Consider the following 15,552-nt stretch of genomic DNA (forward strand, 5'->3'; position numbering starts at 1 on the left):
ATGGGGAAAAACAAGAACAGGACAAGAAGTGAGTAAGAACATCTACCTGTGATTCTAGCTTTAAATTAAGACTGCTCTCCTTAGCGTACTCATTTTTCTCAGGTAAGGGAGGTCCCTGTCCCTTGCATGCTCCTCTCAGGAACTTCTCTTTTTTTAATTGGAGTAGAGTTGATTTACAATGTTGTGTTAGTTTCTGCTGTACAGCAAAGGGATTCAGTTGTACATATATTTTTAATTTTTTTCATATTCTTTTCCATTACGGTTTCATATTCTTATCCATTACGGGATATTGAATATAATTCCCTGTGATGAACTTTTCTTGATGTGAGCAGGTTACCCATTCCTTCAAGAACTTCCCTCCCCTCACCTCCTCTGCTGACATATCTGGAAGTAACTTTTAACTCCCAACTCTACTTCTCATCATCATGCTAGGTTGATAAAGGGGAAGAAATACTGTTGAAAAAAGAAGAAAAAGGGGGACTTCCCTGGTGGTCCAGTGGTAAAGAATCCACCTTCCAAAGCAGGGGACGCGGGTTTGATCTCTGGTTGGGGAACTAAGATCCCACATGCCGCGGGGCAACTAAGCCCGCATGCCTCAACTAGAGAGCCCGTGTGCCGCAACTAAGACCCGACACAGCCAAACAAACAAACAAACAAACAAACAAAAAACACCAAGATAATCGTTAGAAAAAAAAGAAGAAAAAGAAACGCCTCCTGTTTTGGGACTGTACCTACATTTTCTCTGCCCTCATATATAACTGAATAATTATTTCTTGTTCGTCAAGAACAAAACCTCCTCAGACCCCACTGCACACTCCCCTGCAGTTCCCTCTGCCTGGCCTCCTTCAGGTGGCAAGATGTCCTTTATACCTAGTTCTGTGCAAAAGAAAGATAGTTCCATTCTGCGATGCTTCTGTCCCTTGCAGACAAGGAATGACCGTTCTCTATTTTTGACATTGTTTTTCTTTATTCAGGAGTCTCAAACTCAACCATCTACAGGGGCCGGGCATGGATGACGAAGGGCACAAGGGCAGGGGGTGTGGGAAGTGTGATGAGACAGGCAGCTCGTGCACCATCTAACGGGGGGGCTCTGAGTCCTGCCCAGCAAGCCAAGTGCTCAGCCCGTTCTGCTGAACACCTTGGCCCTCCAGCTGCTGGTACAGGGTCCGGGTTGTTGGAGGGTCCAGTGGAGACAGAAAGAGGACTTCTATTCTTTTATAGTTTACGCCCTTAAATTGACCCAGAAGTAAAAAAACAAAGCAAAACAATGGAAATCTCAGAAGGCTGCTGACTTTTCAGTGTCAGGAAAAGAGGTGTAGGGGTATGTGTTTATGTGTGTGTGAGAGAGAGAGACAGACAGACAGACACAGAAAAAAAGAGAGAGGAGAGGAGGAAGGAAAGAGAGGGGGTGGGAAGGGGGGGAAGGAAGTGAGACAGTAGGGAGGGGAGAGGGAAAGGGAGGCGGTCAGAGACTAGAAACACAGAAACTACACAGTTCAGTGTCCCCGTGAGCGGAGGGAAGTAAGAAATCCTATCTGAAAGCAGCAGCAAGGGAACAGTGGAGGGAAAGAGAGGCTGGGGACAGATGGGGGAAAGCAGATGGAGCCAGTGCAGGGGATGCTGAGCCAGGCTCATCCCACCCTCTGGCTCTCTCATCAGCACCTCTGCCCCTTGTCCTAACCCTGCTGGAGCCAAGGGTCCAGGCACAGAAGTCATCTCCTGTGGCTCAGGAATATCAACCAGCCCCCTTGGGAGGCGAGGGCGGGGCGTGCCAACCCCTGGGTCCCTGTGGGGACACTCTGATCCCTGCCTGAACAAAAGGGACATGGCCTGGAACACACAGCACGAGTGAGCCAAGACTACTGGAACTTTAGGACCTTAGGTGCAGAGGGACCTTAAGGAGACCGTCCTGTTGGCAGACTGGCCTTGGGGAGAGCCACTCACTAAGGACAGCTGGGCTATGGCAGCACAGTGGCCCCCAGTGGGGACACCACAGGGACGGGCATCGCTCCACGGAAACATGGCCTGAAATGACTGATAACTAAGTCCTATGGTTTTCTACTGGTGCTGCCATCACACAGCCAGCGCTGAGCAAAGAGGGCAGTGTGGGCTGAGCTCACCTCCGCTCACTCATGAGCTGGGCAAACACCGCCCTCCCAGGAGTCACACTCAGCACTCACCGGAGGGACTCAGAAAGTGGCACTAAGACTTAGACTCTCTCTCTCACCAACAGTCTCTGAACCGAAATAATCAAAGGTTCAGAACTACAAAGACAGTGAAAGATCATCAAAAATACATTTTTTTATTGGGCTCTGACTTGAAACAATATAAACATGCTTTTAAATATACTTTTAATTCTATATTACTCAGCCATTAAAAAGAATGAAATAATGCCATTTGCAGCAACATGGACGGACCTAGAAATTATCACACTAAGTGAAATAAGTCGGACAGAGAAAGACAAATACCATATGATAACATTTATATGTGAAATCTAAAATACAACACAAATGAACCTTTCTACAAAGCGGAAACAGACTCACAGACATAGAGAACAGACTTGTGGTTGCCAAGGGGGAGGGTGGATGGGGGAGGGAAGGATTGGGAGTTTGGGATTAGCAGATGCAAACTATTATACATAGGATGGATTAACCACAAGGTCCTACTGTATAGCACAGGGCACTATATTCAATATCCTGTGATAAACTATAATAGAAAAGAAAATGAAAAAGAATATATATATATATGTATAACTGAGTCACTGCTGTACAGCAGAAATTAACACATTGTAAATCAACTATACTTCAATAAAATTAATAATATATATATGCTTTTAATTCTAAAATATTGGCTGACACTTAAAAGAGTGTAACACTGAACCTTCATTTCAGAAATTTAAAAAAATTTGAAGAAATTTCATTTCAGGCTTAAATGGGAGTTTTAATACGTGTATTGAAATTGATAAGACATTTGAATACTTGCAGTGATCTGGAGCCATATATGATAAGCTGTTTCAAGGTGAAATTGAATAATGCATCATTTAATACATATTTGAAAAGTTTTAAGTTTATAATAAGAAAAGTTCTATTCTAATTTAAAGTATTAACTCATATCTTCACCCCAATGTTTAATAAAAACTTAGAAAGAATGTTTTCCTTAATTATTCTCTACTTCGCATCTTTCCTACACAGCTGAAGGATAAGATCTTTGGGAACTTTCAGATCCATTTCACAGTTGAAGGCAAACACACATGATCAACTATTCAAGTTTTCGTCACCATTTTAAATATAGCAACGTCTCTGTTGGTGAAAACACTTCCCTGCATCACACTTCTTGATCATAAGCTTCACCCTCGTAACTAGCGATGATAACCTAGAAAACCCCTTCTAGATTGATTAATAGGTTGTTTGGTTCATTTGCTCAATAATTCATTTATTCACCAAATATTTATGGAGTACCTGCTATGCCCTGGACACAATGCCACGGGCTGGAAATTAAAAAATGATTAAGACAGAGTCTGTGATTTCAAGGAGGAGGTGCCAGTCAAACAAGGGAAGGATACAGATGCTTAAAAAGATCTGTCAATGCGGGTGAGAGGGGGTCCAAGACAGTTGAGGGTGGGTGGGAAAACAAGGAAGGGTCCCACCAACGCATTCTATCCTCAGCTGCCCAGCATGCATTACTCCCTTGCACAAAATGCCAGACAGTTTCTTTCCCTTTGGCAAAGGGTCTGAGGTACAGGCACCGGCTGAGGGACATAGGGGGACAGGTTCAGAAGACACGAATGTGCAGGTGTTGGCAGGCATGGGGGAGGCATGTTCGAGCTTTCCTGTTCCTGACTTAACACCAGTTGCCACAGCTTCTTTTCTGAAGCCCTCTCTTTCCCTGGGATCTGTGACCTAACACTTTCCTGTCTATCCTCCTTTAACCACTGCCCCTAAGGTGAGTTCAAAATTTGTCTCTTCAGTGGGACCTCTCTTTAGGCTTCTGATCTGTATAGGTAACTGTCCATTTGATATCTCCTCTTGGATAACAATTTCAAAGGCAATTCAATCTTAACATGTTTAAAAGTGGCCTCGTGTTCTTCCCTTCCAAACCCTGGTCTTCTACCCTGGCTCCCTAACCCAGTGTGTGGTGCCATATCTTCCCTGGCACTTATGGCTGAGGCTTGAAAGTCATCTTACACACCTACTTCCTCCTCCTCCAATTTCTATCAGAATCTAATCACCCGCAACTCCTGTTGACTCTGCCTTTCAGCATCTTTGCATTTCTCTCCCGGTCCATCATGACACTGCCTTGTATTCAGTGCTGGACCCTCAACCTAGATCAACTTTCCTCCTCCTATACTTCCTTCCCCTGGATGACACTAGCTTCATCAATCCCAGGGAAGCCTTTCCTGTCTAGACCAATACCTCCCATTAACTACTCTCAAAGCACTCTTCTTTCAATACTTATCACAATTATAATTTTAGGATTTTTCGGGATAATTTCTGTCTCTTCCATTAGACTATATGTTCCACAAGACTGGATATATATTTCACTATTCTAAAACCACTGCTTAGAAAAGTGACGACAGTTAGTAAATATCTCCTTAATAAATGTAGGCTGAAGCATGCATATGCAAACTTCAGCTGCAGCCCATCCTCTGTAATTTATTAGTTTCCCTAAAACATACAGGGTCTGTGATGGCACCCTGTGATCGAGTTGCCACAACAAGCTCTATTTGTTGATGGGATTTGACCAAAAGGCTTTATGTCATTTCCAAATGTTTCCTGGGAGTAGGTCCTCCCTCCCCCTTTGAAAAACACAGCTCTGCCCTGTTCTTTCTAGTTGAGAGAAAACTTAAGTCTAGGCTGGGGTTGAGGTCAAAAGTTAAGAATAGGGAACAAAATGTTCACTCTAACAATTATATGATATCATACTATTTAACGACTTGTAACATTAGAAAGCAATTTTTTGTTGTTTCCATTTTATATCTATTAACATTTTCTAGAATACACATGCATAGAGCTTATATGACCTTTTCTTTTTTTCTTTTTTTTTGGTTTCTTATTTACTTCTAAAAGCCTTCGATGACATTAATTTTCAATGACAATTTTCAAAATTAATTTTTTTTCAATGACATTAATTTTGAAGGTGTACAGGCTTCAGATATAAGGTGCTTCCCCCTAAGTTTCATTTGTGAAAAAGGATTCTTACAATTTTGGACTTTGAAACCTGTACAACTGGATGTTTACACACAATTAAAAATTAATAGATGACACCAAAAGCATAGCAAACAATGACAAAAAATAGATGAACTGAACTTCATTAAAATTAAAAACTTTAGTTTTAAAAGTACATCAAAGGATACTATCAAGAGAGTGAAATGACAACCCACAGAATGGGAGAAATATACATATCATATATCTGATAAGAGTTTATCATCCAGAATACATAAAGAACTCCTACAACTCAGGAACAAAAGACAAACAACCTAATTAAAAATGGGCAAAGGACTTGAATGGACATTTCTCCAAAGAAGATATACAAATGGCCAAAAAGTCTATGAAAAGATGCACAACATCAGTAGTCATTAGGGAAGTGTACATCACAACCACACTGACAGTACTTCACACCTACTATGAGATAAGTCAGGCAGAGAAAGACAAATACTGTATGATATCACTTATATGTGGAATCTAAAAGAGCCAAGCTTGAGAAAACAGAGAATAGAATGGTGGCTGCCGGGGGATGGGGGAAGAGGAGGGATGTTGCTTCAGGGGACAAAGTTGCAACCAGTAGACAAGTAAGTCCTGGAGATCTAATGCACCGTACAGTGAATATAGACAGCAATACCATATTATAATAAACAAACTGGCCAAAAGACAAGATCTTAGTTATTCCCACCCAGAAAAAGAAATGATAATTATGTAATGCGACAGAGGTGCTAACTACTGCTGCAATGGCAATCATATTACATATAAATGTGTCAAATAACATGTTGTATACCTTAAATTTACACAATGTTATATGACAAATATATTTCAAGAAGAACAAACCAAAAAACCCCCCAATACTTCATACCCACCAGTATAGCTATTAAAAAAAGCAAAAAACAAAACCAAAAAACCCAGAAAATGAGTGTTAGGAAGGATGTGGTGAAATTGGAACTCTTGCTGCTCTTTTTAATTTGTACGCTGAGGGTGGGAATGTAAAATTGCGCAACTGCTGAGGAAAACAGTTCAGTGGTTCCTCAAAAGTTACATGTAGAATAATCATATGCCCCAGCAATTCCACTGCTAGGTGTATACCCAAAAGCAATGAAAGCAGGACTCAAACAGATACTCATATGCAAATGTTTATAGCAGCATTAACCGCGATAGCCAAAGGCAGAAACGACCCCTGTATCCATGAATGGATAAACAAAATGTGATCAATTCTATTTATTTGGTAAAAATAAGTACGGTAGTTATATTCTATAAAGTTGTAGTAGACACTGATCATAACATTTTCATCAGTTGATCTATACATAATCTTGTTTTATGTGTTATTTCTGTTTAAAGACACATTAACATATATTATTGATTCATTAACATTGAACTCACAGCCAACAGCACTGTCACTCATGCCTGAAAGAAGCTTACGTAACACCTGTATTTTTTCCCTAAGGCACATCATAGCCTTCTTGCACTTAGGAACACTAGACAGCACTCTGGCACTCTGCTTGTGGGTCATTTTAAACAGTGAAATCACCAGCAAAAAGCACAACAATGCAAAAAACATGGCACTAAATAGACCATGGAAAAGACACTTGTTTACACCATGAGAGCTGAAACAAGAAGGCAGAGTCTCAGCTGAAATGTACATGCTGTGTACCTCAAATTTATGGCCTCTCTGTGCTGCAAATACTGACTTTGGGGTTACAAATAAATGTGCCAGAAGGCCAATGCACAACTACAGAATCTGCGAACAATGAGGTCAAGTCTATACATACGTACAATGGAATATTATTCAGCCATGAAATGAAATTCTGATACATGCTACAATAAAGATGAACCTTGAAAACATTATGCTAAGTGAAATAAGTCAGACAAAAAAAGGACACATATTATATGGTTCCATTCATATGAAATATCTAGAATAGGCAAATTCATAGACCAGAGGTTATCAGGGCTTTGGGGGAAAGGAGGATGTCGAGTTACTGATTAACTGGTCCAGAGTTTCTGTTTGGGATGATGAAAAAAGTACTGGAGATGGATAGTGATGATGGTGGTGCAACAATGTCAGTGCAATTAATGCTCCTGATTGTGCACTAAAAATGGTTAAAGTGGAAAATTTTATATTATACGTATTTTATTACAAAGAATCAATAGATTCACTGAATAAGGTTAAATGATCTTCTATTAAAACAAAATCTAAAGGAGACACTCCGGATGGCACCAATAGAGATTCGTATTTACCCACATGTCCTCTTAAAACAAAGAACCTCCTTAATATGCTTTCCTTTTTTTTTTTTTTTTTTTGGCCACACTGAGCAGCTTGCAGGATCTCAGTTCCCCGACCAGGGGTCGAACCCAGGCCACCGGCAGTGGAAGTCCGGAGTCCTAACCACTGGACCGCCAGGGAATCCAAATATGTTTTCCTTTTGGTTTATAGACCATATTTAAAAACAGGTTTACTATTTAATAATATCAGCTGATTATTCAGGAAAACAAGTAAATTAAAATGTGCCTGTCAGTGGTTTGGCCTCACTTCATGCTTCTGAAGCATGAAGAAAATTTATGCACTAGTAGAATTATTTGTTCTGACTAATTGCCCAAAGAACGGTCACCCCAAGAACCAACAACTGATGCTCCTAATTTATCTTGGACTAAAACTGCCTCCGAGGTCCACTGTATTTGGGTGAAGTGATACTCTCAGGGCAACTACTACCGGTACAATTTAGGTATTTTGGCACTACATGTCCACTTTGAATCTTTCACGTCCCTTTTCTCTCTTTTATCACCAATCTATTCCTCATCTACTTCCTTCCCTATTGAAAAATCCCTATTTTCATATCTTGAGAGACAGCCATCTGTTAGAATATGGCTGTGGTTACTATCATCATTCAAATGTTCCTTTTTAATTTATCTATTTCTTGACCCAACAATTACAAAGAAGCATGGCTGGATATAAACATGCACGAAATGTGCTAATGTAGAATGCAAACAATATTAAAATGTAAACTTCACATAGGGAGGAATTCACGGCCAAAGAAAAATCTAGTACTGTTCTTTCAATCTTTTTAAAATGCATCATAAACCTAAAAATGTTTCACTACAGAATAACATTTTGGCTTCTCTTATGATCACAAAGAAGGGTAATTATGATTGTCATGAAAACACACTGAGCAGATGTATACTATTAACAAAAGAATCATTATATGACTGTGCTCAAAAACTGGCACTTTATACATTCACATTTCCTAGAAATTAGACAGTCTTCCCAACTGGAACAGATACCAAAATAGGTTGTTTTCTATTAATTGTGGCTTTGTACCAATCAAGTTTTGGAAGCCAACTGGATCATCATTCTTTGGGACAATTCCCACATACTATCATGTGAGATCTACATACACTGATTTATATATACTCAGACATGTGCATTATAATTTTGTAAAAAAGTAATTTTTAAGTTCTCAAATGATAGCTTTTTAACTCTAAAAAAACGTATCAGTGGATTCTTTCACAAAGGTACATCTGTTTAGAAGTCATAAAAGAGCATAGCGAATAACTCTTCGGTTTATTTTATGAAGGCTAATTAATAGGTACTTACTCATTAAAGACTAGGTCTGGTGCAAAATAGAGAAATTGGCTGTTTGTATGTTTGTACGATCTCCAGCTCAAGGCAAATGATGACAGACACATCCAAGAATACTGGATGAGGGTAATTTGGTCCTCGAGAGGCAGGTTTTTAAATCCTGAAGAAGAGAACAATTCATCACAGAAATACACTTAGCATTTAAATACATTCCAGGAAGAAGCTTCGTAAGTCAACCCCAAACTGCCCCCTTTCTCTCATTGACTCAAATCAATTCCACAGTTATTTAAAGAGCACCTATCATGGACCTGGTCCTGTTCAACATTTCATGTTAAATTCACCTTAAATTCTCAATGAGGGTAAACTGCCAGGGCAAAAAAAACTAAGATGTTCTGGGAGTTTCATTGTGGACGGTGGTCTACAACCCTTAGTTAGACGGAAAGAATCTGTATTCACCTGTACCACTTGCTTCATCCTACTCACAATGAATAACTTCAAAATAAAAGATAATTTAATGACGTCAACTCTTGCATATCTGCAATACTGGTGGAAGATTTTACTTTTCATGAGTTTGCAGTGATTGAAAAAGTCTTATTCCTTGCTTCCCCTAGGCTGGGATAATGCCAGACTTCAACAGACTTCTGAGGCAGAATAAGCATCCTTGATGCTGTCCTGCCTTACCCACAGTCTTCCTTTCTGGGCCTCAGGCCCTTCTTTTGTTTCTTTTCTCACCCTCTGTACTCCCAGGGGCACCAGAGTATTCTGTTTGTATATAGTTTCACCTGGCAAGCTCCCCTTCAAAGAGTCAGTCATCAGAGCTTTCCCCAGTCTTTTGTCTTATGGCGGCTGGTTGACCACAGGACATCTAAGAAACTGCTTTGGATTAATGAACTGGGACAATGTGATCACAATTCTGAGCAATGAAATGTTTCTGTAGGTTAATAGGGGCCTTATTAATAAAATGCTACAGCATAAAACTGACTGAAGTAGGAATTTCAAGGACAAATTAAAGGGTTATGGAAGTAAGATATTTTCAGAGAGACTCTTTCAGAGGCCCCTACAGCTTACCTGAGAGGTCTTTTTTTAAAATTAATTTTTATTGGAGTATCGTTGATTTATAATGTTGTGTTGGTTTCTGCTGTACAGCAAAGTGAATCAGTTATACCTATACATATATCCACTCTTTTTTAGATTCTTTTCCCATATAGGCCATTACAGAGTACTGAGTAGAGTTCCCTGTGCTATACAGCAGGTCCTTATTAGTTATCTATTTTATATATAGTAGTGTATATATGTCTTGATTTACCTGGTCTAGGGCTTAGAGTAGCCCTGGCTACGAGCTGCTAATAATGGGCTCAATTCTTGTTTTGACAACTAGAGCGTGTTTTACCTTATTAATATTACTGGAATGAAACTTTCCATTTCAATCCTCAACATAAGAAATGGGTATGTTCTATTAACAATAGAACCCTTAACTCTAATTTCTCAAGAGAAACAAGCACATTCACCAGATTTTTTTTCTACGCACTTGATTCATTTGACATCGAGTAAAAAATTGGGTGTCGGGATCGAACAGAAAGCAAACTCAATCGCACTGCTGCATACGGTACGCTCTGTTGCCCTGACGTGTCTAGTTCAGGACGCAGACCCTGAAACGCGAGGCCATCCTACCTGGAATTACCTTCGCCCACTTCACGACTTGGATCATTTGTTTGCCTGCTAAGCGGTTGAGGGTGGAGAGCAGATTTTCGGCTGTATCCGGTTTGGAGTTGTCATAGCCTGCATACACAATCTCGGGTTCGATGGTTTCAAGGACCATGGAAGGGGAAGGTGTGAGCGCTCGGGAAATTGTGGAGAGTTGAGGAACCAGCGCTGAGTTGACGGAGGGCTCTTGCGCGGGAGCGATGTACGTAGTTCCTTCCTCTGGGCTCTGGGGCGGGGGAGGTGGAGGCTGCTGTGACTGTTCCTCGTGAATCCCTTTTAACTTCCCCAACTTCTTGGACTTTCGAGCTGTAAAAAAAAAAAAAAAAAAAAAAAAATTATAAACAGGGCAAATTAAGATTACGTTTCGCATGATAAATACCATCTAAAGCACAACACTTTTTGTATGTTATATACAAATGTTAAGAGTAAATCTTAAGAGTTTGCATTACAAGAAAAAAAATTCTAATTCTTTCATTTTGTATCCATGTGAGATGCCGAACATTCACTAATCTGATTGGGATGATCATTTCATATCGTATGTAAGTCAAATCATTATGCTGTACGCTTTAATACAGGGCTGTAGGTCGATTATTATCTCAGGAAAACTGGAATTAAATAAATAAATCAATAAATGGCACCACACCAAAAAAGGAATTAAAAAAAGATTACGTTTGGCCTACCTTACATGAGGTAAATTGCAAGCAAATATTGACTTATATTGATTAAAGCATACTTTTCCTCTAAGGATGTCTTGTTATACTAGTAGGAACAGCCCCTTTTCAGTATTTTTCTGATACCAGACACTGTCCTAAATGCTTTTTATAAATTAACCACTTTAACAATTTTAACAATTTTATGTCCTAAATGCTTTTCATAAATTAACCACTTTAACAATTTTATGACTAGGTACTATTACGATTCTCATTTTATAAAGAGGAAGCAGACCAGAAGGGTCAAGAAATTTGTCCAAGACTACACAGCTAGTGTATGTAAAATAGACTTAAGAGCTCAGAGGAAGGATAAATTATTTCAGATGCTAATAAGTTACATATGCCTCAACTAAATCTTATATAAGCCAATAATTCCCACCTATTACCCACTAAAGAGTTGGCAGCAAGGGCTAGACTCGCCTGATTGAGCTTATTATCTGAGTGCTGTCTCTGCTCCCTCTAATTAGCTTTCTCTGGCCCTTTACTTATTCCTCTTGGGTGCTTCTCTACCACTTACTCTTCCTGCTGTGGTCCATGTGCAACCACTTGCTTACTCAGAGTAGTTATTTTGTGCAGATGCTGTTAGATCGACCGATGTCCCCAGCTATACTGTGCACTGCTGAGGCGTAAAGATTGGGTGTTCCTCTTCTTTTACAGCCCCCATGGCACCTTGGTAAATGCTATGCCTACACAAAGTGATTTACAGATTTCCACTGAATGAATGGGAGCTAATCAACCCCAAAGAAAGGCAACAGAAGGGAAGAAATGAAATATCTGGATGATTCCAAATTGGGGCACTAACTAGTAAACGTACAGGAATTAATGCTATTAAAAAATACAGGTGTGAGTTATACCATTACACAATCCTTAAAAATCTCTCCTACTCTATATTTTTACTATAAATAAACAATTCACATGTCATATAGCCTATACCTAAAAGATATCACAATACAGTACAGGAATACCACTTTAGATTTTTAGTAGAATGTATTACAAGTGACCATATTCTGATTTACCCAGAACAGTCCTAGTTTATGCTTGTTTCCCAGCATGATTATTAGTAAGTACCCTGTTTATTCCTAAAAGTACCATATTTTGGACAATAAATAGTATGTTCATCATAAAACCAAAGAATCAGTATTAACTTTAATAGCAACTGCTTTTAAACAAATTTTATTGAAGTATAGTTGATTTACAATGTATTAATTTCTTCTGTACAGCAAAGTGACTCAGTTATATATATATATTTTCTTTTCATATTCTTTTCCATTATGGTTTATCACAGGATATTGAATATAGTTCCCTATGCTATACAGTAGGACCTTGTTGTTTATCCATCCTATATATAATAGTTTACATCTGCTAATCCCAAACTCCCAATCCTTCCCTCCCCCCTCCCCCATCCCCCTCAGCAACCACCAGTCTGTTCTCTATGTCTGTGAGTCTGTTTCTGTTTCACAGACAGGTTCATTTGTGTCGCATTTTAGATTCTACATATAAGTGATATCATATGGTATTTGTCTTTCTCTTTCTGATTTACTTTGTTTAGTATGATAATCTCTAGGTCCATCCATGTTGCTGCAAATGGCATTATTTCATTTGTTTTTATGGCTGAGTAATATTCCATTGTATATATGTACCACATCTTTATCTATTCATCTATCGATGGACATTTAGGTTGTCTCCATGTCTTGGCTACTGTAAATAATGTAATAGCAACTGCTTTTCTTTCACATTTCTCTTGAGGGTTCTTACAATAGATATGGGGAAAGAAAGACTGGGGAGGTGGAAGGGAGAATTGGGAGGTAGATGGGAGGGTTGGGGGATGGATGGCAGGTGGGTGGGGTTAATGGGGAGATGGATAGATAATGGGGAAGATGGGTGAGTGAATGAATGAATAAATGGATAAAGGATAGAGAAAGCTCAGATGTGCCAAACTGAGCTTAGAGCTATGGTAATAAATTTACTTTGCAATTGTAAGGTTTTCCATTTTATTGAGGAATTTATTTTAAAATTCTTTAAGTACCAGACACCTTCAGCTTAGCTCTAACATGTGTGAGAAACTTACAGGATACGAATTTAACACAGAGTAGGGCTATGCCACACCGATTAATTTGATTTTCAAAATAATCATTCATGCTTGTAAGTATGGCCATTAATATTACATTTACCACTTGCATCACAGAAACACTGATTCAGATAAAAGACAAGTCACTATCCAACAAGAGACATACCTGCCACACATGCTTAAGAGATGAACAAGATATAATTCCTATCTTTAAGAAGTTTGAAATTAGCAAAACACTTAAAAAATTTCAATTATTTCAGATCATTTCCTTTCTCATGGACTGTCTCCTTCAATGAAAGAGGCAGAAAAACCTGAGTTTTAGAACTGTCTGAATGAAAAGCAGATGTATCCTATTCATGTAGTATGCTAATGGGGACCGGCCGACAAAGTACTGCTCAGTAGTGCTGAGCATACAGTAGGGGACCAAGATGCTTCCGATGAATGAACGAGTGAACGAACCAAAGGAAAAAATAATCACTAAATGCCTCAAAAACTAGGCAAAACAGAGAAGGAGAAGAAAAGAATCAAACATGCAGATAATCCCCAATGCTGGTCAATGGATGACTGTATCTATAAGAGCTTGAGAAGATCCTCAATAGCACAGATTAGTCATTTGGGGAATCAGATACTTGGAACTAACCGCCTCTGTGTCACATAAACTTTTCTCTAAGCCTCAACTGATTCATCCAAAAAATGAGAATGGTAGTGTTTCCCTCTCCTATCTCACAGAGGGCTCAACAGGTAAGAAAACTGAAAACAATGTTGAAAATTATTATTAACATCTGAAGTAGTGCTTCAATGCCACTTCCATTCTTTCACATAATTTTGCAGATATTAAAACTATTCCAGTTCATTAAAATGTCCTTATCCTTTATAAGACTACACCTGATGATAACCATCATTTGATTGATGAGAAATAGACAAGGCTGATATTCTCAAATTTTATTAAAAATGATATTTGCTTGCAAGGTAATTATAAAATTCATACTTATTTTAGGCCTTTGATCTGTAATGCTGTGTCTATTCTCATGGCTGATTTAAGGCTAATGCTATGAAATATCATGAAGAAGAACGCTTAATATTTTCTCTAGCACTGATACACAAGGCTGTGGCCTATAGCACAACTGGCTGTGGCCTGAGCAGATTATCAATATTACGTTTACCATTTCAGTTACATTTAATTTTATGTTGTAATTTTATGAATATATGAGGGGCACTTGGAACTGAGTATTTATTTATAGCTCCTTAAATAGTTCAAGAAAATAAATATTTTCAGTGTGCAGATTCTTCAGCCAAGTGTATTCATCCTGCATCTTTTTCTAAAAGAGTACAGTTACATAACAATCATATTACCCAAAGTAGCCCTTCTAAAATGCTTGAAAATTTTATACTCGTCTAACACATGCCGCCTTCTAAAATTAAAGCTCCTGGAAGTTGTTAACGTCTTATGTGCTCCTATAACATCACTTTCCATGACCCTTATGGGTACTCAATAAATGTTTGTTGACACTTCATTTTCAAACTGTAATACACTTTAACAAACTATTACATATGTGAATTATTAATTTACTTCTGTGTAGGAAATGTAGGCAAGTTTGACATTTTAGGATAAAATTTCTGAATTGTTATTATTCCTTTTCCAAATTCCTACTGTGTAATGATCCACCTGCAGAGTTTTGACTCTGAAAAGGCCACAACTAAAATAATAATAAGCTCAATTTATGGAGCACTTATGTGCCAAGCACAGTTCAAAACAATTTCTAGTGGTTTTAAGCCTTCCAATGCTCACCATGACCCTACGATTAGGCAATGTTATTTCCATTTTACAGGTGCACAGAGACAGGAAGTACTTCTTCAAGGTTGCAGGGCTGGTAAACACCAGGGCTAGTTTTTGAATTGGGCCATGGCTCAGAGCCCACACTCTTAACCTCTGTGCTATGCAGTCTCTCTTCTAATCCTTTTCTCTTTATCTAATTTGTTTTTTAATACTTTAAGATTAGCACCAGCTTCAAATCCAAGTGTATAATTAAGATGTGTGCTAATTACACAGGAAAATCTCTGGCCAAAGATACTTAATGAGCATGTTTCCATTATCCAAAGCATCCGTGAACATAAATTAGGGGTCTTATCACTACCTACCACCTTACTAAATTAACATGGAGTTAATGGCCTTTGGGCTTGGGAACTCATGTTCCCATGTGGCCCAGAGATACAATTCATTTCTCACCTGCCAGCCACAGTTGCAGGGTGTGTGTGTGTGTATGTGTGTGTGGTGTGTATTAATATGAC

At 38.8% G+C, this 15,552-nt stretch overlaps 1 protein-coding gene across 5 annotated transcripts in view; it reads right to left on the reverse strand.

Moving 5' to 3' along the window:
- NR3C2 (nuclear receptor subfamily 3 group C member 2) overlaps positions 1 to 15,552 on the reverse strand; it is a 368,612-nt gene that overhangs the window by 63,187 nt on the left and 289,873 nt on the right. For all 5 annotated transcript variants that reach the window (XM_082463336.1, XM_082463338.1, XM_082463337.1 and 2 more), the window contains exons 5-6: positions 10,453 to 10,791; positions 8,797 to 8,941 (exon numbers count right to left, since the gene is read on the reverse strand). In XM_082463336.1, the coding sequence (XP_082319462.1) occupies positions 8,797 to 8,941; positions 10,453 to 10,791 (484 nt within the window). The remainder of the gene's footprint in view (positions 1 to 8,796; positions 8,942 to 10,452; positions 10,792 to 15,552) is intronic.

The sequence above is a fragment of the Balaenoptera physalus genome (genome assembly GCF_965194825.1).
Source record: "Balaenoptera physalus genome assembly, chromosome: 5".
NCBI lineage: Eukaryota > Metazoa > Chordata > Mammalia > Artiodactyla > Balaenopteridae > Balaenoptera > Balaenoptera physalus.